The sequence below is a fragment of the Lagopus muta genome, chromosome W (genome assembly GCF_023343835.1).
Source record: "Lagopus muta isolate bLagMut1 chromosome W, bLagMut1 primary, whole genome shotgun sequence".
In the NCBI taxonomy this organism is placed as follows: Eukaryota; Metazoa; Chordata; class Aves; order Galliformes; family Phasianidae; genus Lagopus; species Lagopus muta.
Window position 1 is genome coordinate 3,272,696 of NC_064471.1, and position 24,202 is coordinate 3,296,897.

At 46.2% G+C, this 24,202-nt stretch overlaps 2 protein-coding genes across 7 annotated transcripts in view; one reads left to right on the forward strand and one right to left on the reverse strand.

The window, feature by feature from the left end:
- The window catches only part of LOC125686405 (uncharacterized), a 354,680-nt gene that overhangs the window by 230,313 nt on the left and 100,165 nt on the right, over window positions 1-24,202 (forward strand). For 2 of the 3 annotated variants that reach the window (XM_048930343.1, XM_048930342.1), the window contains exon 2: window positions 14,701-18,458. In XM_048930343.1, coding sequence (XP_048786300.1) covers window positions 14,844-17,897 — 3,054 coding nt within the window. In that variant the 5' untranslated portion in view covers window positions 14,701-14,843 and the 3' untranslated portion in view covers window positions 17,898-18,458. Of the gene's footprint in view, window positions 1-14,700; window positions 18,459-24,202 lie in introns of those variants that run through there. The other variant, XM_048930344.1, reaches the window with a different exon arrangement.
- Window positions 1-24,202, reverse strand: part of LOC125686395 (nipped-B-like protein) — a 254,045-nt gene that overhangs the window by 167,686 nt on the left and 62,157 nt on the right. For all 4 annotated transcript variants that reach the window (XM_048930315.1, XM_048930314.1, XM_048930318.1 and 1 more), the window contains exon 4: window positions 9,420-9,550. In XM_048930315.1, the coding sequence (XP_048786272.1) occupies window positions 9,420-9,550 (131 nt within the window). The remainder of the gene's footprint in view (window positions 1-9,419; window positions 9,551-24,202) is intronic.

The following is a 24,202-nucleotide window of genomic DNA, read 5'->3' on the forward strand; positions in this document are numbered from 1 at the left end:
TATTGGAGGTGGGATGCTCAGTAGTCCCTCCAGTAATATGTACATGGCCTACTGATATTGTGGTCAACTCTCCGATCTTTATTGCTAAAGGGTTCCCCATCGTGTCCCTGTGGCAGATCAGGGCACCTCCTTTGGTGCCTGATATCATTATGCAGCCGCAGATATCTGGCCAGAAGGTGTGGTACAGGCAGCCAGGGCGTGCCCCAGTACAGGCGGAAGTGTTGACCCAGGATAGAAATATGGCCTGTGTCTTGCCCTGGAGAACAGACCTTCCCCTCCTGGTACCTCTGAAACATCTGTATTACTCCCCGTGAGTCTGTGAGCCTTCAGGACCAGTGGAAGGAACAAAATGCCATCAAGTGTTCCAGTGTTGCTGTCAGATCATGTGCAACATGTGGTGATGGTCTACATGGGACTGATGGAACATAGAACGGACCTGCACCTCAGGACCTCATGCCTCCAGTTACATCTTCGAGCACTGGCCCATAGAATAATATGGACATCCACTGATCATCTCTCGTCTTGAATTGTACCAATATGCGTCACGATAAAATTGTGTAAGCCTCGTGATATACTGGATCACTGTTTTGGGGAAAGCTTACCCTTTTGTTAACCTGATCCTTGGTTCGTGCCATAAAGGTGTGGAATGTATGGGAGCTGCTTAGTCTTGGCCTTAATTTCTGATTGATCACCTGATGTGAGCCATGAGTCAGCCAGCAGAGCACAGGTGAAGGCCATTCACCTGTGCTGCTGGAAGGGGTAGAGCCTGGCTCCACCTCTCCTAGACCCATTTAAGAGCTGACTGCTGGGGGGGGGAAGATCTCTTCTTGTACTTTTTTCTTTGGAATTTGTAGTAAGCTTAGGATACGGGTAAGCATTCTATCTATTCTGTTTTGATATAATAATTGTTTTCTGGAACTCTCTTATGTGTTTTATAATTATAGTATCTGTACATTTATGGATTATACACTTGGAAAGCGAGACAAGCTAAGTATATTGAGATTTATATCATGTTCCTTCTGTAGGGTTTCTATAAATGGATTAGGGGGAGAACATCATCCCTTAAGACAAAATGATCCCCAGACAGATTCCAGGGTTTTGGGGTTTTCCTTGTTGCCAATTAACAATTGTAGTTGAGAAGTGGGGTCACCTGCGTACTGTGGGGAATATTTCCCTATTCCACATAATATGATACATTCAAGGATTAAGCAGGAACTTTATGGATTAACAGGGAGAAGACCTACTTAACATTCCTTGATAGGTCAGGTCCACAGTATTTCAGTATTTCATAACCACATGTAATGGTTCTATGTTTTTTGGGTTTTTTTCTTGTTTTGTTTTTTTGGATTCAGTATTCCACATCAAAACATCATGTAGTGTACGGGGTGTTGAAGTGTTAATGCCCCAGTTCCAGTTACCTATCCCTGTACATTACAGAAGTCACGGGCTCTGGCCCGTCTGGGCGGGGGGGGGGGGGGCAGTGCTCCTGAGCACCTACAGTACATTGATGACATCATTGTGTGGGGTGATACAGCAGAAGTCTTTACAAAAGGAGAGCGAATAATCCGAATTCTTCTGAGTGCTGGTTTTGCTATTAAGCGAAGCAAAGTGAAAGGACCTGCCCAGGAGATTCAGTTCCTAGGTATCAAGTGGCAAAATGGCCGTCGTCACATCCCGACAGATATGGTCGACACAATCACTGCTATGTCTCCACCCACTAGCAAAAGAGAGACACAATCTTTTCTGGGTGCAGTGGGCTTTTGGAGAATGCACTTTCCAAACTACAGCCTCATTATAAGCCCCCTTTGTTATGTGACGCGAATGAGAAATGAGTTTACATGGGGCCCTGAGCAGCAGCAGGCTTCTGAGCAGATTAAACAGGAGATAGCCCGTGCTGTGGCCCTAGGGCCAGTACGGACGGGACAGGGTGTTAAGAACATCCTCTACACTGCTGCTGGAGAGAAAGGCCGCACTTGGAGTTTGTGGCAAAGAGCCTCAGGAGAGACTGGAGGCCGACCCCTGGGATTCTGGAGTCAGGCATACAGAGGGTCAGAAGAGGGCTACACTACAACTGAGAAGGAGATCTTAGCCGCATATCAGGGGGTTCGGGCTGCTTCTGAAGTGATCAGTCCTGAAAATGCAGCTCCTTCTGGCACCTTGACTGCCAGTGCTGAACTGGATGTTCAAGGGAAAGGTTCCCTCCACCAATGATGTTACTGATGCCACTTGGAGCAAGTGGATTGCACTGATTACACAACGAGCACGGATGGGGGATCTCAGCTGTCCAGGAATCCTAGAGGTCATCATGGACTGGCCTGAAGGTAAAAAGTTAGGAACACCACCAGGAGAAGAAGTATCGCGTGCAAAAGAGGCCCCACCATACAATGAACTACCAGAGAATGAAAAGAAATATGCCCTGTTCACAGATGGATCGTGTCGTATTGTGGGGAAGCACCGCAGATGGAAATCTGCTGTGTGGAGCCCCACACGACAAGTAGCAGAGGCCACTGAAGGGAAAGGAGAATCAAGCCAATTTGCAGAGGTAAAGGCTGTCCAACTGGCCTTAGATGCTGCTGAGCGGGAGAGGTGGCCAAGGCTCTATCTTTTCACTGACAAGTCTTTTGGCGACATGGCGCCCCAGAAAAGATTGAGTCAGAGAATGGGACTCATTTCAAAAATTCTCTTGTAAATACTTGGGCCAAAGATCATGGCATTGAGTGTATTTACCACTGGGTGGCGGAACGTTTAAGCACTGGGAGAAGTATTTGGCAGAAGCCACCTGGTTAGTCAATACCAGAGGATCTATCAATCGTGATGGTCCTAACCAATCCAATTTCCTACATACTGTAGAGGGAGATAAAGTCCCCGTTGTACATGTAAAGAGCATGTTAGCAAAGGCAGTTAGGGTTCTTACAGCTTCTGGAAAGGGCAAACCTCTCCGTGGTACTGTTTTTGCCCCAGGGCCAGGATCCACTTGGTGGGTAATGCAAAAGAATGGGGATGTCCAATGAGTACCACAAGGAAACTTGATACCGGAGCAGTGGAATCATGAGTCAGGGCCCGTAAGGGTCTTGGAAAACAGATGTTAAATGACCTTATTTGGGCTCGGGTCCAATTTGCCAAGATTGACCGCCAACCCAATCACATTCTTTTTCAGCTATGGAGAAAACTGAAGGATAATAAGAAATTCAAAAATTACCTTAAGAAACCAAGGGTAAGAGTTATACAGAGAGTACCAACAATTACATGGAACCTCGAGGATTTCATTGTTTCCAACAGAAAAAGAATGCCCCTCTGGTGTCTTGGGCTATGATGTCCGAGCCACCTGAAACAAAAGACTTAACTTTGACTCAGTTCATGGTGTGGCAAGGGTTGTTAGTCCCTATAGGCCCTAGTCCTTTAGGCCCTAGGTAGAGTTGACAGTATTATGGTCCCAGAAAAATGTCCAGAGAGTTATGGCACTTGTCGATACAGGAGCAGAAACATCAATTATCTACGGAGATCTGGCCAAATTTGATGGAGTCAGAGTGGTGATTGGTGGTTTTGAGGGACAGGCTATTCCTGTCACCCAAACATGGTTAAAACTGGGGATTGGGCATCTCCCACCCCGGGAGTACAAGGTGTCTATTGCCCTAGTCCAAGAATACATCCTGGGCATAGATATTCTATGGGGTCTGGCTCTCCAGAAAACCGTGGGAGAGTTCAGACTTGGACAGAGATGTATCAGTATCTGGGTGGGGCAGGCAATATTAAGAGGCCATGCGAAACATGGGCCTGTTTGCCTGTTGAAACCGCGCTGGATTACTAATGTTAGACATTATAGACTCCCGGGTGGGCAGGATGAAATATCGAGAACGGTGCAGGAATGAGAAAAAGTGGGCATTATAAGACCTGCACACTGCCCATATAACTCCCCCATATGGCCAGTACGAAAGTCGGATGGCACATGGAGGATGACAGTAGATTACAGAGAATTAAATAAGGTCACGCCACCTATTCATGCGGCCGTACCCAATATTGCCTCCCTAATGGACACATTGAGTAGGGAGATAAAAACCTATCATTGTGTCCTAGATCTAGCAAATGCATTCTTCACTATCCCAATTGCTGAGGAATTGCAAGATCAGTTTGCGTTTACGTGGGGAGGCAGGCAGTGGACCTTTCAGGTCCTGCCACAGGGGTACGCGCATTCACCAACGTATTGTCATAATCTAGTGGCGCGTGACCTGGCTGATTGGACAAAACCTGATGATGTTAACCTATATCATTATATTGATGATCTCCTGCTGACATCCGACTCACTGGAGGCAGTAGGACAGGCAGCAGATTCATTAACTGCCTATTTACAACAGAGGGGATGGGCTATAAATCCCCAAAATGTGCAAGGTCCAGGCCTGTCCGTACAATTCCTGGGGGTGGTTTGTCCAGGAAAGACCAAAGTACTTCCCAGTGTCATAGATAAGGTTCAGGAGTTCCCAGTCCCTACAACATCAAAGCAGCTGCAAGAGTTTCTAGGTATATTGGGTTACTGGCGTTCCTTTATACCTCACCTAGCGCAGCTGCTAAGGCCACTATACAGACTCACAAAAAAGGGGCAGCTATGGGACTGGGGAAAATCGAACAGGATGCTTTCCAACAAACAAAACTGGCAGTTACACAAGCTCAGGCATTGGGTATATTTGATCCTACTCTCCCAGCCGAGTTGGATGTTCATGTTACTCAAGACGGCTTCGGTTGGGGCCTGTGGCAACGCCAGAGCTCTGTTCGGACCCCCATTGGTTTCTGGTCTCAGGTTTGGCACGGAGCAGAAGAACGATACAGTATGATTGAAAAACAGTTATTGGCTGCCTATTCGGCATTACAGGCAGTAGAGCCAATAACTCAAACAGCTGCAGTTATAGTCAAGACCGCTCTGCCGATGCAGGGGTGGCTGAAAGATCTGACCCACCTTCCTAAGACAGCGGTGGCCCAAGCACAAACAGTGGCACTATGGGTCGCCTACCTCTGCCAAAGGAGCAGTCTGTCTTCATCACCCTTGAAAGAAGAACTCCAGAAGATCCTAGGCCCAGTGACGTATCACAGTGATGCACCAAAAGAAATACTGGTCGCTCCACCAGAGAAGAGTCCCGTTCAGGAGGGAAAATGTCCTGTCCCTGAAGATGCCTGGTACGCAGATGGGTCCAGCAAGGGCAACCCGAGCAAGTGGAGAGCAATAGCATACCATCCTTCCACCGAGACAATCTGGTTCGACGAGGGGGATGGTCAGAGCAGCCAATGGGCAGAACTGCGAGCCGTGTGGATGGTTATAACCAAGGAACCCGGTGATGGTATCCTGAACATCTGCACAGATAGTTGGGCTGTGTACCGGGGGCTCACTCTTTGGATTGCACAGTGGGCCACCCAGGAATGGACTATCCACGCGCGACCGATCTGGGGCAAAGACGTGGTTAGATATATGGAATACGGTCAAACACAGGACTGTACGTGTCTACCATGTTTTTGGTCATCAGCCCTTACAATCACCGGGAAACGATGAAGCTGACACTCTGGCCCGAGTTTGATGGATTGAGAATTCACCATCTGAGAACATTGCCCACTGGTTGCATCAGAAGCAACGGCATGCTGGACAAAAGACAATGTGGGCAGCTGCTAAAGCATGGGGACTGCCCATACAACTATCTGATATCGTCCAGGCATGCCAGGATTGCGACGCTTGCTCCAAGATGAGACTGAGATCGCTTCCCAAAACAACAGCCCATCTTGCTAGGGGACACAATCCTCTCCAGCGATGGCAGGTCGATTACATCAGGCCCCTTCCTCGCTGCGAAGGGGCAAGATACGCCCTGACCTGTGTCGACACTGCAAGTGGGCTACTGCAGGCCTATCCAGTATTGAGAGCAAACCAGGCATAGACCATCAAGGCACTCACTAAACTGATGTCTGCCCCCCATCATATCCCTATGGCAGATCAGGACACCCCCTTTGTTGCCTGATATAATTATGCAGCCGCAGACATCCGGCCAGAAGGCGTGGTACAGGTGGACAGGACGTGCCCCAGTACAAGAGGAAGTGTTGACCCAGGATAGAAATACAGCCTGTATCTTGCCCTGGAGTGAAGACCTTCCCCTCCTGGTACCTCTGAAAGATCTGTATTACTCCCCGTGAGTCTTTGAGCCTTCAGGATCACCAGAAGGAACGAAATGCCATCAAAGCATTCCAGTGTTACTGTCAGATCACGTGTAACACCCGGTGGTGGTCTACATTGGACTGATGGAACATAGGAAGGAGCTGCACCACCTCACAATCACATGCCTCCGGTTACATCATCGAGCACTGGCCCATTAAAGAATATGAACATTCACTGATCGTCACTCGTCTTGAATTGTACCAACATGCGTTGTGATATATCAGATCTCTGTATTAGGAGAAGCTTACCCTTTAGTCTACCTGATCATTGGTTCATGCCATGAAGGGCTGGAGTGTATGGGAACTGCTTAGTCATGGCCTGAACCTCTGATTGATCACCTGAGGTGTGCAATGAGTCAGCCACAGGAGCACAGGTGAAGGCTGTTCACCTGTGCTGCTGGAAGTGGTGGAGCCTGGCTGTACCTCTCCTAGACCTATTTAAGAGCTGACTACGAGGGGGTAAGGGGCTCTTCTGGATATCTTTGGGTTTCTTAGTGTGTCTGGGAATCAGGTAAGCATTCTGTTTTTCTCTTTTGGTGTAGTAACTGTTTATCTAAACTTTCTGGTACATTTTATAATTATAACATCTGTACATTTATTGATTATATAGTTAGCTTTTGTCTTTCTTATGGCTTCTTGAAGCTTGGCAGTCAAGGGTCAGGGTCAAGAGTGGGTGTTACGAGCTCCACCCTTGTTAGCTCAGTAGCCTGCTCACAGCTGCCAGCCCCCCAGTGTGGCACAGTGTTTTTGCTGGCTTCAGAAAAGCCCTGAAGATCGTTTTGTTGGTCCTTTTTGCTGTAGGTCCCTTGCGACTTCCTGCCCTGAAGTTTGTCTCCTCAGTAATAATTGTTTAACGTGTTGTTAGGGCTTTTAAACTTTACTTTGGATGACCCAGGCCACTATGCCCGAACCACCTGAGGAACAAGAATTGGCAATTGTGCAGTTACTTGCGTGACGGGGGATGCCAGCCCCCTTGTAACTAGGGCCTTCAGTCGGGACCAAAAGTCCTGTTAAGCTGCCAGTTTTTTGGTCCCAAAAGAACATACAAAGGGTTATGGCATTGGTTGACACAGGAGCGGAAACATTAATTATTTATGGGAATCTGACTACATTTAATGGGGATGGAGAGATGATTGGTGGCTTTGGGGAACAGACCATTTCAGTCACCCAAACATGGTTGAAATTGGGGGTTGGGAGTTTTCCTCCCTGGTAGTATAAGGTATCTATTGCCCCAGTCCCAGAGTACATTTTGGGCATAGACATTTTATAGGGTCTGGCTCTCCAGACAACCATAGGGGAATTCAGACTCCAACAGAGGTGCATTAGTGTCTGGGTGGTGCAGGTGATATTGAGAGGCCATGCAAAGCATGAGCCTATTTGCCTGCTGGAACTGTGCCAGATTACTAATGTGAGGCAGTATAAACTACAGGGGTGGCAAGATGAGAAATCAAGGACTGTGCAGGAATTAGAAAAAGTAGGGATCATAAGACCTTCACATAGCCATATAATTTCTCCATATGGTCATTGCACCTTTGTTGTAACGGCTGTCTTAACACCTGATGAGTGGTGCTGTCATCATGCCTTTGTTGTAACGCCTTTCCCATTCTATTGAGCCGTCCTATTGCTACAGTGTGTTATTAACTGTGTTTTTTCACCTGGAGCCCAAACATGGCATTGTACCAGATTCTATTAAGAAAGCTATTCTGTCCCCAGCTGAAACTGACATACAGTTAAGCTGCAATGCTTGTACCGGTATACGTATTCAGAATTAAGTAACTTAAAATTAAATAATAAAGGATTTTTTTTTTAATTCTCATCTCTTCTGTTTCTCTGAAATGTTATTTTAATGAAGTTAACAAGTCATCAACTATTGTTTACATTTCACATTGTTTTTTAATTCTGTACCTCTATCTTCCTTCCTTTATAGGTCAAAGCACATTTACTAAAGATAGAGGTGCTTTTATTTCATTAAGGATTACTCGAACTATTGAAACAAGCTACATGTTTCCTCCTCTGAATCACAATATTGGCCAAGCTTAGAAAGAAATTAACTACCTTTGTTTTCTTTCTTTAAAAATGCTCCGCTGGATCAAATAATTCCAGAAATTGTCTCACTCTTGCACTGGCAAAAATGATTTTAGAGAACTGGTGCTCTGATTCAAGCATATGTTTTTTGTGGTACCATTCTGCAAATTAGCAGGACAGTCACAACTCTTCCCACAGCTGGAAAAATGATATTTTGCCATGGCTGTCACCAAACAGAATCTGGAGGTTGTTATCAGAGCTTAATTTTCACAATCAGTGAACTTTTTCAATATTTAGCATTGCCCTTAACTTTTTCATTTGAGAAAATTTCTGCTTTCTTTCAAGAAATGTTTCATGTTCTGTCTTAAGCAAGTTCTTTTCAAATATCATATAGCTCTTTACTCACTAGCCTAAGTGAATTAACTTAATTATCTAATTGTCCCCCCTCCCCTTCCAAAAATACCCCACACTTTCCATCCCTTGTAGGCTCCCTTTAGGACTTCTACCTATATTTCTACAATGATAACAAAGCTTTATCCTCCCACTGTGGAAACTGGAAATTCTCTTATTCATTTTAAAGTTTGGCAATTTAAGAACACTCTTTGGGTGAAAGACGATAATTCTTTAGATCTAAAACTAGAATCTGAATAATCCTTTGCTTGATATCTCTGCTTCTCTATCTTTGCTATCCAGCAGTATAACCCTCAGAAGAGAATCATCTGTTAAAACAGTAAAATCTGTAAGGCATCACACACTGCTTATAAGAATGGCAGGAAAGAACTGTTAAAAATGGTTCATTCAACCCTATTCTTTACCCTAGAACTATTGAACTATCACTGCAGTGATGCACTGTAATACAGTTTTCAATAAGAACAAGGTATATTTTCCCAACTTTAATAGTTCATTAATATGAATTTATGAACTTTGCCAGAAGAAATTCAAATAAAATGAAACTAAAATCCAGTCAATCATCCAGGAAATTAAACTTCAGTAGGTAAACTAAATGTTATTTTTAGGGAAAATACCCAGTAGAGTTATTTCCATGCTTATTCTAATATATCACTCTTAGAAGATGTCAAAATGTACAGCTTTCTATCACTATTAGGTACAACGTAAGGCACAAACATCACACATGTATGTTTGTTGTCAATATCATTGCTCCACGCTTCCAGAACAACTTAAATTGTAACACAATAAGAAATTCTTACCGCTTTGTACCCCGTATCTGGTCTGCATGCTTTTCTCCCTGAAAACATTAGGATTCCTTGCAAGAATAGCCTGCAGCAAGACTGGTACATCTCCCTCTGGATCATCGCTGCCAAGATTATCTTTCAGTTCTCTGCAATTGTGGAAGTAAGCAAATAAAGAAGCAAATGAGTTTTCAAATTGAAAGAAATAGCGATCAAATTTATAAAAAAAAAAAAAAAAAAAAAAAAAAAAAACCACAACTCTACAAAGCACTGTTCCCTGTCCGTATTTTTTTTTTTCTTCTCTCTTGTTTAAGGAACGGATGAAAAACTATTCCTACCAGTCTTTATAATTATTTTCTATTATTAAGCACATATATCCATGGTTGTCAGTTGAAATTTCTTAGGGCCACTTTTGTATCTTAATCTTATCTGCAGAAGACCACTTTGGCACAACATGTAGAAAGTGTTGTATAAGTGAAAATAATATATATGAATACCAATTATTCAAGTTGTATATTTTATAATAAAACGGAAAATTAGAATATCATTGATATCACAGGATTGCCACTGAACCATCAAAAACGTAATGGATTTCTATAAATGCATCTGTGCTTTCATTTATTGCTTGTTTTGAGGACTTTTCAAGAGCTATTTCCATTTGATCAAAACAATTAATTGGAATATGTAGGAAAAAAAACGCTGTCAATGTAAGACAATTAAATCACTCAAAAATGATCAAAGACCATACTTGCTGATTCAATTTTTATAATATTAAAGTTCAAAACCGATTCAGATTTGACATGGGTCTGTCATGGTTTTGTGTTTTTGCCATCTCTCTCTGCTCTCAGAGAGCTTCAGCAGGGAACTTTATCAGCAGTTCAGGTTTCTGTGCTGAAAAACATGACCTTGAAAGCCCAGGCGGACTGCCAGTATTCTGGCATATTTGTAAACTTTGAGCACTGCTTAGTGTGGGCAGTGCTTTTATGTGTGTTTTTTTTTTCTCCTCTTCTCAGCTTCCATTCATTAACCCCTTTTTAGCAGCTACCAGAGATGAAATCACTCTTCATTCTGGGGGTGCTGTCTAAAGGATTAAAAGCCATTATGTTCCTCACAACGTGTTGGCCAATTATCAATGTCATGATTTTTTGTTGTGGAATTGTGTTCATATATAACCAAATAAGGGCACTGATGGAGACACCTGCACAGCACTTATATGCAATGTGGTATGATTTGAATTTTGACATTTACATCCCAGATGGAATGGCTAATTTTACAAATAATTACATCCCGAGGAAAATAGCTAATTTTACAAACAAAACAATGTTCAGACCAGTTTCCAGGCTTTCTTTTCAGTTTGTCACATGTTTTTGAAATGCTGAGTTAATGTTCATGTTTGTGGGCATACTCCTGTGCATGTTATCAGTCTCCCTGAATGTATGAGGGAAAGGCTGTTGATGTGGTCTACCTAGACTTCAGCAAAGCCTTTGACACTGTCTTCCACAGTATTCTCCTCCAGAAGCTGGCAGCCTGAGGCTTGGATGGGTGCACTCTTGGCTGGGTGAGGAGCTGGCTGGAGAGCCGGGCTCAGAGAGTGGTGGTGAATGGAGTTAAAATCCAGCTGGCGACCGGTTGTGAGTGGTGTTCTTCAGGGGTCGGTGCTGGGGCCTGTCCTCTTCAATATCTTTATTGATGACCTGGATGAGGGTATCGAGTGCACCCTCAGTAAATTTGCAGATGACACCAAATTGGCTGGAAGTGTGGATCTGCCTGGGGGTAGTGAGGCCATACAGAGGGATCTGGACAGGCTGGAGAGCTGGGCTGAAGCCAATGGGATGAGTTTCAACAAGGCCAAATGCCAGGTCCTGCACTTCGGCTACAACAACCCCAGGCGATGCTACGGGCTTGGGGTGGTGTGGAGGGAGGACTGTGTAGAGGAAATGGACCTGGGGGTATTGATTGATGCTCGGCTGAACATGAGCCGACAGTGTGCCCAGGTGGCCAAGAAGGCCAGTGGCATCCTGGCTTGCATCAGAAACAGTGTTGCAAGCAGGAGCAGAGAGGTGATTGTTCCCCTGTACTCAGCACTAGTGAGGCCGCACCTCAAGTACTGTGTCCAGTTTTGGGCCCCTCACTGCAAGAAAGACATTGAGGCCCTGGAACGTGTTCAAAGGAGGGCAACAAAGCTGGTGAGGGGTCTGGAACACAGGCCATATGAGGAGAGGCTGAAGGAGCTGGGAATGTTCAGCCTGGAGAAGAGGAGGCTCAGGGGAGACCTCATTGCTCTCTATAACTTCCTGAAGGGAGGCTGTAGTGAGCTGGAGGTCGGCCTCTTCTCTCGTGTCATTAGTGATAGGACCAGAGGGAATGGTTTCAAGCTACGGCAGGGGAGATTCAGGCTGGACATGAGGAAGCATTACTTTTCAGAAAGGGTGGTCAGGCACTGGAATGGATGCCCAGGGAGGTGGTGGAGTCACCGACCCTGGGGGTGTTCAAGGAAAGACTGGATGTTGTGTTGAGGGACATGGTTGTCATGGTTTTATGATTTTTGGTCATCAGTATTCCACACCATAACATCATGTAATGCATTGGGGGTGGGGTTTGATATCTGCCGAATGTTCGTCCGTCGGAGAAGAACTACTTTTCCCCAGGAGACTTTGCGGTCAGCAAGGGGATATAACTCCAAGCAAGGTCACCTGATCCTTCTTCTTCGCCTGCTCTTCGCTGTCTGCGCTTCGCCGCCTGCGCTTCGCCGCCTGCGCTTCGCCGTCTGTACTTCAGTCACTCAACTGGACTGCACTTCTCACCCCAGCATTGTGGTGAGGTCTATACAATTCAAACAGACTCTCTCTCTCTCTCTCTCATTGTATTCTACTAATACTATATTTAGTAAAATCATTTGTTTCACCTCAGATCAGTGCTGTTGTTTTCAAGTATTTTGGGGTCCCCTGCTTCCCCTTTCCCAGAGGCGCGGATCCGCAGATCCCTCCGCCCTGCTGGTCACGGAACTGGGCCGGACCAGCCCATAAACCGTTGACATTTTTGGTGGAGGATGCGGGCAACAGTTACTTTCTAGCTGTTTAGACTCTCTGCTCTCGGAGAGTTCCGTTGGTAAAGCTTATCTGTTTCACCGCTACTCTCTGAAAACGTGACCTTGAAAACTCCAGGCGGACTGCCAGTATCGTAGAATATTTGTAAACTCTAAGCTTTACTATCTTGCCTCTGTAAAAAAAAAAAAAAATGCTTTCTGTAGTGAAACTTACTCTTAAAGGGCTGCACGCTGCTGCCTCTTCTTTCCTAATGCTCAAAACATACTGGGCATTAATTAAGCTTGCCACCTTGCTCTATGGAGCAATCGGCTTATACAATCAAATGAAAACATGGGTGGAAATATGGACCTGGCACGTTCGTACAATGTGGCTTACAATTCCGGAGACAGCTGCCAATTTTACAGGACTGGGATTTTTTAAGGTTTCCAGTCTCACTTTTCAGCCTGTAGTGCAGTTTTTGAATGAACACCTAGTCGCATTACTAATCTCCCTGAATGTATTGCTCATCATTTCGCTCAGTATTAGTATTTATTATATTTTGAGGATGTCCTCCCCAAAACCAGAGAATACTGAGTGGCAGGGAGTGTGGAAAGGTCTGGGAAAGACTTTAGACAAATGGAAATCTTCAGTCTCATGGAACTTTACTCCAGAACACCTGAAAGACCCTGAGAGTCTAAACAGCTATTTAAGGCAGGAATGTTGCGGCTTAGGCAGTTCTGAGGAGGCACATATGATTTGGGGCCTGGCTAATGCTTATCGGGCCTTATTCAATACTATCCTGGAGAGAGAGAGAGCTTCTGAAATTGAAAGGGAGAGTCTCAGGGAAACAGTTCAAAATGAGCGAGAGAGTCTCCTGCTCCAGAGAAAAAACCTCCAATCTGAGAGAGATGCCCTCCGAATTGAAAGAGACTCCCTCCAATCTGAGCTAGATACTGTCATAATCGAACGAAACAAGCTCCAAGCTGAACTGGAAGATGAGAGCATTGGAACCGACCAACCTGATCAACCACAAGAGGCACCACAATCGATGTCAGTTGCCCCTGTAAGAGGACGGAAAACAAAGCGAATCTCGACTCAGTTAGAAGAGAAGAAAGAGGAGGAAAGAGGTCCAGAGGAGTGGCTCCGAGGTCCAAGAGAAGCACCTCTGAGTCCAGGGGAGGGGCCCTCAGCAAGACCACGGTCACCAACACCTACAAGGGCAAGAAGTCCTGGAAGAGCAAGAGGTGAGCAAGATATTGTTACCTTTGTGGATCGATCTCTGAAAATGAATGAAATTCGAAGTCTGAGGAAAGACTTCTCACGCCACCCAAATGAGCCTATTGCTACTTGGTTACTTCGATGCTGGGACAATGGGGCCAACAGTGTGTGGCTAGATAGTAGAGAAGCTCGCCAACTGGGTGGCATTGCTAGGGACTCAGCCATTGACAGAGGTATTAGTACATGCCAGAACCAGGCCTTCACCCTCTGGAAGAGGATGTTGTTAGCTGTAAGAGAAAGATACCCCTTCAAAGACGATCTGATGCCCGAGAAGAAGAAATGGGCTGATTTGGAAGAAGGCATCCGTTATTTGAGAGAATGTGCTGTGGTGGAAACACTACATAGCCCCGATTTCATTCCTGATGAGCCAGACCAAGAGCATGACCCTGAGAGAGCCAGGTGTACACCAAATATGTGGCGTACATTCACAAAGACTGCACCTGAAAGGTACGCCAGTACATTTGCAGCTATGTATGGCAGGGGGGAAAGAAGACCCCTTATAAATGAGCTGGTTAATAAGCTTCAAGACTTCGAGTTACATTTAAGCCCCCTACGAGCTTGTGTTTCAGCCATTGAAAAAGTAGCTGAAAAGCTGGACAGAATGGAGAACAAACAAGAAGATATAATAGATAAACTATCAATTATGCCTGATGCCGATGAATACATGGTGGTAACAGATACATCCAATGAGGAACAGGATTCCCAAAACAGCCTACTTGAGGGGCTAGCCAACTTGATTTCCTCCCAGTCAGTGTCATCCAACGTCTCAGCTATCAAAAGAAGACGTCCTCCTGCTCGAACAAGTGACAACAGTAAGACCACGTCACGTTTCGCCTTGTGGCATTACCTACGCGACCATGGAGAGGATATGAAGAAGTGGCATAAGCAACCTACTCCTGCACTTCAAGCACGGGTAAAAGAGTTACGAGACAAGTCAACCACCAAGGTGAACTTCTCCAGAAAGGTGATTGCTCCAGTTGCTGCAGACAACAAAGGTAACAAATAGAGGGGCCCTGCCCCCAGCCAGGGGGGGGAAAGGGATAATAGAGTTTATTGGACTGTGTGGATTAGATGGCCTGGTACATCAGAACCACAGAAATATAAGGCCCTGGTGGATACTGGTGCACAGTGCACTCTAATGCCCTCGAGTCACCAAGGGACAAAATCAATTTATATTCATGGGGTGACAGGAGGTTCCCAAGAACTGACTATGTTGGAGGCCGAAATCAGCCTCACTGGTAAAGACTGGCAAAAGCACCCTATTGTGACCGGCCCAGGGGCTCCATGTATTCTTGGTATCGATTACCTTAGAAGGGGATATTTTAAGGATCCCAAAGGGTATCGATGGGCCTTTGGAATAGCTGCTGTAGACACAGAAGGTGTTAAGCAGTTGTCTGTTCTGCCTGGCCTATCAGAAGATCCGTCTGTTGTGGGGTTGCTACGAGTGGAAGAGCAACAGGTACCGATAGCTACAAAAACGGTGCACAGACGGCAGTATCGCACCAACAGGGATTCCTTGCTCCCCATTCAGAAGTTAATTCATCAATTAGAGAATCAGGGAGTGATCAACAAAACTCACTCGCCCTTTAACAGCCCCATATGGCCAGTGCGTAAAGCCAGTGGAGAATGGAGGCTGACGGTGGACTACCGTGGCCTGAATGAAGTCACACCCTCATTGAGTGCTGCTGTGCCAGACATATTAGAACTCCAATACGAACTGGAGTCAAAAGCAGCTAAGTGGTATGCCACCATTGACATTGCTAACGCCTTTTTCTCCATTCCTTTGGCCAAAGAATGTAGGCCACAGTTCGCTTTCACATGGAGGGGCATTCAGTATACCTGGAACCGTTTGCCCCAGGGGTGGAAACATAGTCCAACTATTTGTCATGGTTTGATCCAAGCTGCACTGGAACAGGGAGGTGCCCCTGAGCACTTACAGTACATTGATGACATCATTGTATGGGGCAACACAGCAAAGGAAGTTTTTGAGAAAGGAGAGCAAATAATCCGGATCCTTCTCCGTGCTGGTTTTGCTATTAAGCGAAGCAAAGTGAAAGGACCTGCCCAGGAAATTCAGTTCCTAGGCATAAAGTGGCAAGATGGCCGTCGTCACATCCCGACAGATGTGATCGACAAAATCACTGCCATGTCCCCCCCCACTAATAAGAAAGAGACACAATCGTTTCTGGGCGTAGTGGGTTTTTGGAGAATGCATGTTCCAAACTACAGCCTCATTGTAAGCCCACTTTATCAGGTGACACGGAAGAAGAATGATTTTGTGTGGGGTCCTGAGCAACAGCAGGCTTTTGAGCAGATTAAACAAGAGATAGCCCGTGCTGTGGCCCTGGGGCCAGTACGGATGGAACAGGATGTGAAGAACATCCTCTATACTGCTGCTGGAGAAAAGGGTCCCACTTGGAGTTTGTGGCAAAGAGCCTCAGGAGAGACCCGAGGCCGACCCTTGGGATTCTGGAGTCGAGCCTACAGGGGGTCAGAGGAGGGCTACACTCCAACTGAAAAGGAGATCTTAGCTGCATATGAGGGGGTTCGGGCTGCTTCCGAAGTAGTCGGTACCGAAACACAGCTCCTTCTGGCACCTCGACTGCCAGTGTTGAACTGGATGTTCAAGGGAAAGGTTCCTTCCACCCATCATGCTACTGATGCCACTTGGAGTAAGTGGATTGCACTGATTACACAACGAGCACGGATGGGGAACCTCAGCCGTCCAGGAATCCTAGAAGTCATCATGGACTGGCCTGAAGGTAAAAAGTTTGGAACACCACCAGCAGAAGAAGTATCACGTGCTAAAGAAGCCCCACCATACAATGAACTACCAGAGGATGAAAAGAAATATGCCCTATTCACAGATGGATCGTGTCGTATTGTGGGAAAGCATCGCAGATGGAAATCTGCTGTGTGGAGCCCCACACGACAAGTTGCAGAGGCCACCGAAGGGAAAGGAGAATCGAGCCAATTTGCAGAGGTAAAGGCTGTCCAACTGGCCTTAGATGTCGCTGAGCGGGAGAGGTGGCCAATGCTCTATCTTTACACTGATTCATGGATGGTAGCAAATGCCTTATGGGGGTGGTTACAGCAGTGGGAGCAAAATAATTGGCAAAGAAAGGGCAAGCCTATTTGGGCTGCTGACCTATGGAAAGATATTGCTACCCGAACAAAAAATATGGTTGTAAAGGTGCGCCATGTAGATGCTCATGTGCCCAAGAGTCGGGCTACTGAAGAACAGCAAAATAACCATCAGGTAGACCGAGCTGCCAGAATTGAGGTGGCTCAAATAGACCTGGACTGGCAGAACAAGGGTGAGTTATTTTTAGCTCGGTGGGCCCATGAGACCTCAGGTCATCAAGGGAGAGACGCAACATACAAATGGGCCAGAGACCGAGGGGTGGACTTAACTATGGATGCCATTGTACAAATAATTCATGACTGTGATACATGCGCCACAATTAAACAAGCTAAGAGGATGAAACCTCTCTGGGAGGAAGGGCGATGGCAAAAGTACAAATATGGGGAGGCATGGCAGGTTGATTATATCACCTTGCCACGATCTCGCAATGGTAAGCATTATGTGCTCACCATGGTGGAGGCAACAACCGGGTGGCTTGAAACATATGCAGTACCCCATGCTACTGCCCGAAACACCATATTAGGTCTGGAGAGGCAAATCCTGTGGCGACATGGCACCCCAGAAAGGATTGAGTCAGATAATGGGACTCATTTTAAAAATTCACTTGTGGATACTTGGGCCAGAGAACATGGCATTGAGTGGATTTATCATATCCCCTATCATGCACCAGCCTCTGGTAAGATCGAACGCTACAATGGGTTGTTAAAAACGATGTTGAAAGCAATGGGTGGCGGAACATTTAAACACTGGGAGAAGCATTTGGCAGAAGCCACCTGGCTGGTTAACACCAGAGGATCAATCAGTCGAGATGGTCCTACCCAATCCAGCTCCCTACATATTGTAGAGGGAGATAAGGTCCCTGTAGTACATGTAAAGAACATGTTAGGAAAAGCAGTTTGGGTTTTTCCCGCTTCTGGGAAAGGCAAACCTCTTCGCGGAACTGTCTTTGCCCAGGGACCTGGGTCCACCTGGTGGGTGATGCAGAAAAATGGGGATGTTCAGTGTGTACCACAAGGGAATTTGATGTTAGGGGAGTGCAGTCTGTAATCCCATATGTTAAGCATGATGTAGTGATGTAGAATAAGGGGTGGAATGTCATGGTTTTATGATTTTTGGTCATCAGTATTCCACACCATAACATCATGTAATGCATTGGGGGTGGGGTTTGATATCTGCCGAATGTTCGTCCGTCGGAGAAGAACTACTTTTCCCCAGGAGACTTTGCGGTCAGCAAGGGGATATAACTCCAAGCAAGGTCACCTGATCCTTCTTCTTCGCCTGCTCTTCGCTGTCTGCGCTTCGCTATCTGCGCTTCGCCGCCTGCGCTTCGCCGCCTGCGCTTCGCCGTCTGTACTTCAGTCACTCAACTGGACTGCACTTCTCACCCCAGCATTGTGGTGAGGTCTATACAATTCAAACAGACTCTCTCTCTCTCATTGTATTCTACTAATACTATATTTAGTAAAATCATTTGTTTCACCTCAGATCAGTGCTGTTGTTTTCAAGTATTTTGGGGTCCCCTGCTTCCCCTTTCCCAGAGGCGCGGATCCGCAGATCCCTCCGCCCTGCTGGTCACGGAACTGGGCCGGACCAGCCCATAAACCGTTGACAATGGTTTAGTAGGAGCTATTGGTAACAGGCGATCGGTTGGACTGGGTGATCTTTTAGGTCTTTTCCAACCTTGGTGATTCTATGATTCTATGACTCTATTCCTATGCCTTCACGTTCTGTGGAAGGAGTCTCATCCAAAACTAGAGAATGATGACTGGCAGGGAATATGGAGAGGTTTAGGAAAGCTCTTAGAAGCATGGGGACCCGCAGTGTCATGGGATTTCACTCTTGAACACCTGTGGGATCCTGAGAAACTAAGCCAGTATTTGAGTCAGGGACAATGCGACACACATAGATCTAAGGAGGTACAACTTAACTGGGGTTTGGCTTGTGCTTACCATGCCCTATATAATACTATTCTGGAGAGAGTTTCCCAGCTGAGGTTAAAGACAAAAGGGGAAAATCTCCAAGTCAAATCTGATCAATCACAGGAGACACCAGTAACAATACCAGTTCCTCCTGTGGAAAGCAAGAAATGCAAAGGAGTGTCCTCGCATCTGAGAACAACCCAGAGACACCTGGCAGGGAGGTGACTAGATGTCTACAGGGCTGGAAGAAACGGGTTTGGAGGAATACCCCCCCCAAAAGGTCAGAAGTTAACAGCAAGAAAGGTTAGAAGCCTTTGCAAGAAAGACAACAAATCTTCATCCCATGACACACTACACACACGCAAGAGGAGAGGGTCTGCACGCTAATGAACTCTCCGGGGTGTAATGAATATGGATATGAATTCCAAGGAAACTATTGATTATGTATTAGTTTAACCTATATCTGCTTATGGGAACTGCTGAGTCACGGCCTGAACCTCTGATTGATCACCTGAGGTGAGCCATGAGTCAGCCAGAGGAGCACAGGTGAAGGCAATTCACCTGTGCTGCTGGAAGGGGTAGAGCCTGGCTCCACCCTTCCTAGACCTATTGAAGAGCTGGCTACCAGCAGGGAAGGATCTCTTCTGGAGATCATCTCTGCTGCTGTTTTTGTAGGTGAGCCTAGCATATGGGTAAGCCTTCCATTTATTCTCTCTTTTTATTTTAGTCTGCTTTGCCTAACTCTCTTGTTCTTTTTGTGATTGCACATCTTAATATCCATTGTTTATACATCATACTATCCATTGATTATACACTTGGTGAGCCAGGCAGGCCAAATATACTAAAATTCACATCATGTCTTTTCTTTGGAATTTCTGTAAATGAGTCAAGGGGGAGAACAGTACTCCTCTAGAGAAAATGATTCTAGGGCAGATCCCAGGATTTGAGGGATCACCCTATTATGAGTTAGCAGTTATCATTAAAAAATGAGGTCCCTTATGCGTTATGGGCAATATCTCCCCATATCGCGTGGTGAATTACTTTCAAGGATTTAGCAAGGATGTGTTCATTACTAAAGAAAGACGACTGGCTGCCTCCATGGTGGCATGGCCACTATTAAGTGTCTTAAATCATGCGGATATAACAAAAAATACTTGAGAAAATGAAAACCATCTTTTAAAAGACCGTATTGAAAAACTGGAGCACGAACTTGACATATTAACAGGGAAAATGGGGGGTTGGACTCGATGATCTCTGGAGGTCCCTTCCAACCCCTACAATTCTGTGATTCTGTGAAAAAGCCAATTTTACATCTTCCCGTAGGCCAAGTTTGTAACATTTCAATAGACGATGACCAGCTTCCTCAATCAACAGACTTAGTTGATCAGGTGAATAAAAAAATCCAAATTAGATCTTGAATATCCAATTCTGACCAATCCACTGTAAGTCCGTCCTGTCATAAACCGGAAAACAGAAAAAGTACAGGACAGACGGGCAGGGTTGCCGCCTGATCAGTGGCCACCTGCCCAAACTCATTTACACGTAACGGCCCAGCCATACACGGCAACAGAATTGATGGACTTAGTACAGCGATTTCGGCAGAAGCCTAGAGCAAGTGTGCTGGCTTGGTTATTAAGACTGTGGGATTCTGGGGCAGAAAGTGTCTTGGAGAATGGCCCAGTAATAGCCAAGTTTGCCAGCGTGACTGTCCATCCTGCTCTCAGACAGAGGTTATATGTGGGTAATCTATACCTTGATGAAAACGATTCCATAATAGAATGGTTAATGGCGGCCTGCCGTATGGTATGGCCAAATAAATCGGACATACCTTTACATACAGGCATGTGGTCCTCCATGGAGGACCTTGAAAATTATATCTGCGAACTGGGTGTCAGAGAGGCTATCTATGAAGATGCATTTGATGGCCCTGAAACGGTTAAATTTTCAGCAGGGATGAGAGATTTAGTTTTACAGCAAGCTCCCTCCATCTCTATGGTACCCTTGTCTCTATATTAAATCCCCTTGTGGCCTCAGAAGCCGTAGTCTAGCAGGCTGCCCAGTTAGTCACTGACTTGGGAGAAACAGAACGCCTGCGGACAAGGCGTAACATTCGGATAGTGGAAGAAGCAAAGGTCCTGCAGGTAAGTAAAACCAAAATACCGGCTACTTGAGCTCCTCAATTGGGACCTGTAAGGGTATACCGAAAACAAATGTTTAATGATGCAATTCGGGCTGGGGTTCAATTTGCTAAGATGGACCACCAGCCAAACCATGTCCTTCTCCAGCACTGGAGACAACTAAAGGGCAAATAAAAATTCCAGAACTACCGTAAGAAATCAAGGGTGAGGGTTATAGAGAGGGTTCCAACAACAACATGGAACCTAGAAGATTTCATTGTTCCAAATAGAGAAGAAAAAAAAAAAAAAAGCCACCTCTGGTGTCTCGGGCTGCGATGCCTGAGCCACCCGAAGCAGAGGAAGTGGACATAGCACAATTCATGGCGTGACAAGGGATGTTAGTCCCTGTAGGGCCTCCACACGGGACCAGAGGCACAATGTAGGATTAACGACTTATTGGTCCCGAAAAAATATTCAGAGAGCTATGGCATTGGTAGATACTGCAGCAGAAACATCAATTATCTATGGAGATAATATGCGTCTCCCACCCCGGGAGTACAAGGTTGTCTATTGCCCCAGTCCAAGAATACATCCTGGACATAGATATTCTATGGGGTCTGGCTCTCCAGAAAACTGTGGGAGAGTTCAGACTTCGACAGAGATGTATCAGTATCTGGGTGGGGCAGGCAATATTAAGAGGCCATGCGAAACATGGGCCTATTTGCCTGCTGAAATTGCACTGGATTACTAACGCCAGACAGTGTAGACTCCCAGGTGGGCAAGATGAAATATCGAGAACGGTGCGGGAATAAGAAAATTGGGCTTTATAAGACATGCACACAGCCCATATAACTCCCCATATGGCCAGTGCAAAAGTCGGATGGCACATGGAGGATGACAGTAGATTACAGAGAATTAAATAAGGTCATGCAGCCGTACTCAATATTGCCTCCCTAATGGACACATTGAGTAGGAAGGTAAAAATCTATCATTGTGTCCTAGATCTAGCAAATGCATTCTTCAGTATTCCAATTGCTGAGGAATCGCAAGATCAGTTTGCGTTTACGTGTGGAGGCAGGCAGTGGACCTTTCAGGTCCTGCCACAGGGGTACGTGCATTCACCAACGTATTGTCACAATCTAGTGGCACGTGACGTGGCTGACTGGAGAAAACCTGATGATGTTAATCTATATCATTATATTGATGATCTCCTGCTGATATCCGACTCACTGGAGGCAGTAGGACAGGCAGCAGATTAGTTAACCGCCTATTTACAACAGAGGGGATGGGCTATAAATCCCCAAAAGGTGCAAGGTCCAGGCCTGTCCGTAAAATTCCTGGGGGTGGTTTGGTCAGGAAAGACCAGGGTGCTACCCAGTGCTGTTCTAGATAAGGTTCGGGCATTCCCAGTCCCTACGGCAGTGAAGCAGCTTCAAGAGTTTCTAGGTATATTGGGTTACTGGCATTCCTTTCTACCTCACCTAGCACAGCTGCTAAGGCCACTATACAGACTCACAAAAAAGGGGCAGCTATGGGACTGGGGGAAAACCGAACAGAATGCTTTCCAAAAAGCGAAACTAGCAGTTAAACAAGCCCAGGCATTGGGTATATTTCATCCTACCCTCCCAGCTGAGTTGGACATTCACCTTACTCAAGATCTGACCCACCTTCCTAAGACAGGGGTAGCCCTAGCATAAACAGTGGCACGATGGGTCGCCTATCTCAGCCAAAGGAGCAGTCTGTCTTCATCACCCTTGAAAGAAGAACTCCAGATGATGCTAGGCCCAGTAACGTATTAAAGTGATGTACCAAAGCAAATACTGGTTGCTCCACCAGAGAAGAGTCCCGTTCAGGAGGGAAAATATCCTATCCCTGAAGATGCCTGGTACACAGATGGGTCCAGCAAGGGCAACCCGAGCAAGTGGAGAGCAATAGCATACCATCCTTCCACCGAGACAATCTGGTTCGATGAGGGGGATGGTCAGAGCAGCCAATGGGCAGAACTGCGAGCCGTGTGGATGGTTATAACCAAGGAACCCGGTGATGGTATCCTGAACATCTGCACAGATAGTTGGGCTGTGTACCGGGGGCTCACTCTTTGGATTGCACAGTGGGCCACCCAGGAATGGACTATCCACGCGCGACCGATCTGGGGCAAAGACGTGGTTAGATATATGGAATGCGATCAAACACAGGACTGTACATGTCTACCATGTTTCTGGTCATCAGCCCCTACAGTCACCGGGAATCGATGAAGCCAACACGCTGGCAGAGTTTGGTGGATTGAGAATTCACCATCTGAGAACATTGCCCGTTGGTTACATCAGAAGGTACGGCATGCTGGACAAAAGACAATGTGGGCAGCTGCTAAAGCATGGGGACTGCCCATACAACTATCTGATATCGTCCAGGCATGCCAGGCTTGCGACGCTTGCTCCAAGATGAGACCGAGATGGTTGCCTGAAACAACAGCCCATCTTGCTAGGGGACACAATCCCCTCCAGCGATGGCAGGTCGATTACATCGGGCCCCTTCCTCGCTCCGAAGGGGCAAGATACGCCCTGACCTGTGTCGACACTGCAAGTGGGCTGCTGCAGGCCTATCCAGTACCGAAAGCAAACCAGGCATATACCATCAAGGCACTCACTAAACTGATGTCTGCCTACGGGACACCTCAAGTCATCGAGAGCGACCAAGGGACTCATTTTACTGGTGCAACGATACAGCGCTGGGCAGAAGAAAATAACATCAAATGCTGATTCCACCTGCCATATAATCCAACGGGGGCAGCTCTCATCGAATGTTATAACGGTATTCTTAAGGCTGCCCTGAAGACAGACTCCCAGTCCCTGCAGGGGTGGACGAAAAGACTGTATGAAACCCTGCGGGACCTGAATGAAAGACCTCGAGACGGCAGACCCAGTGCCCTGAGAATGTTGCAGACGACATGGGCCACCCCGCTTAGGATCCAAATTACGGGCACTGATCATCAGGTAAGACCCTAGTTTGGTAACGAAAATGATCTTCTGCTCCCTGCCCCTGAGTATTTAGAGCTGGGTACCCATAAAATAAAATGGCCCTGGAAGGTGCAGGTAGGACCCAAGTGGTGTGGCCTACTTGCACCTTGGGGGACACTATTGGAGGTGGGAGGCTCAGTAGTCCCTCCAGTAATAGGTACATGGCCTACTGATATTGTGGTCAACACTCCGATCTTTATTGCTAAAGGGTCCCCCATCATGTTACTGTGGCAGATCAGGACACCACCTTTGGTGCCTGATATCATTATGCAGCCGCAGATATCCAGCCAGAAGGTGTG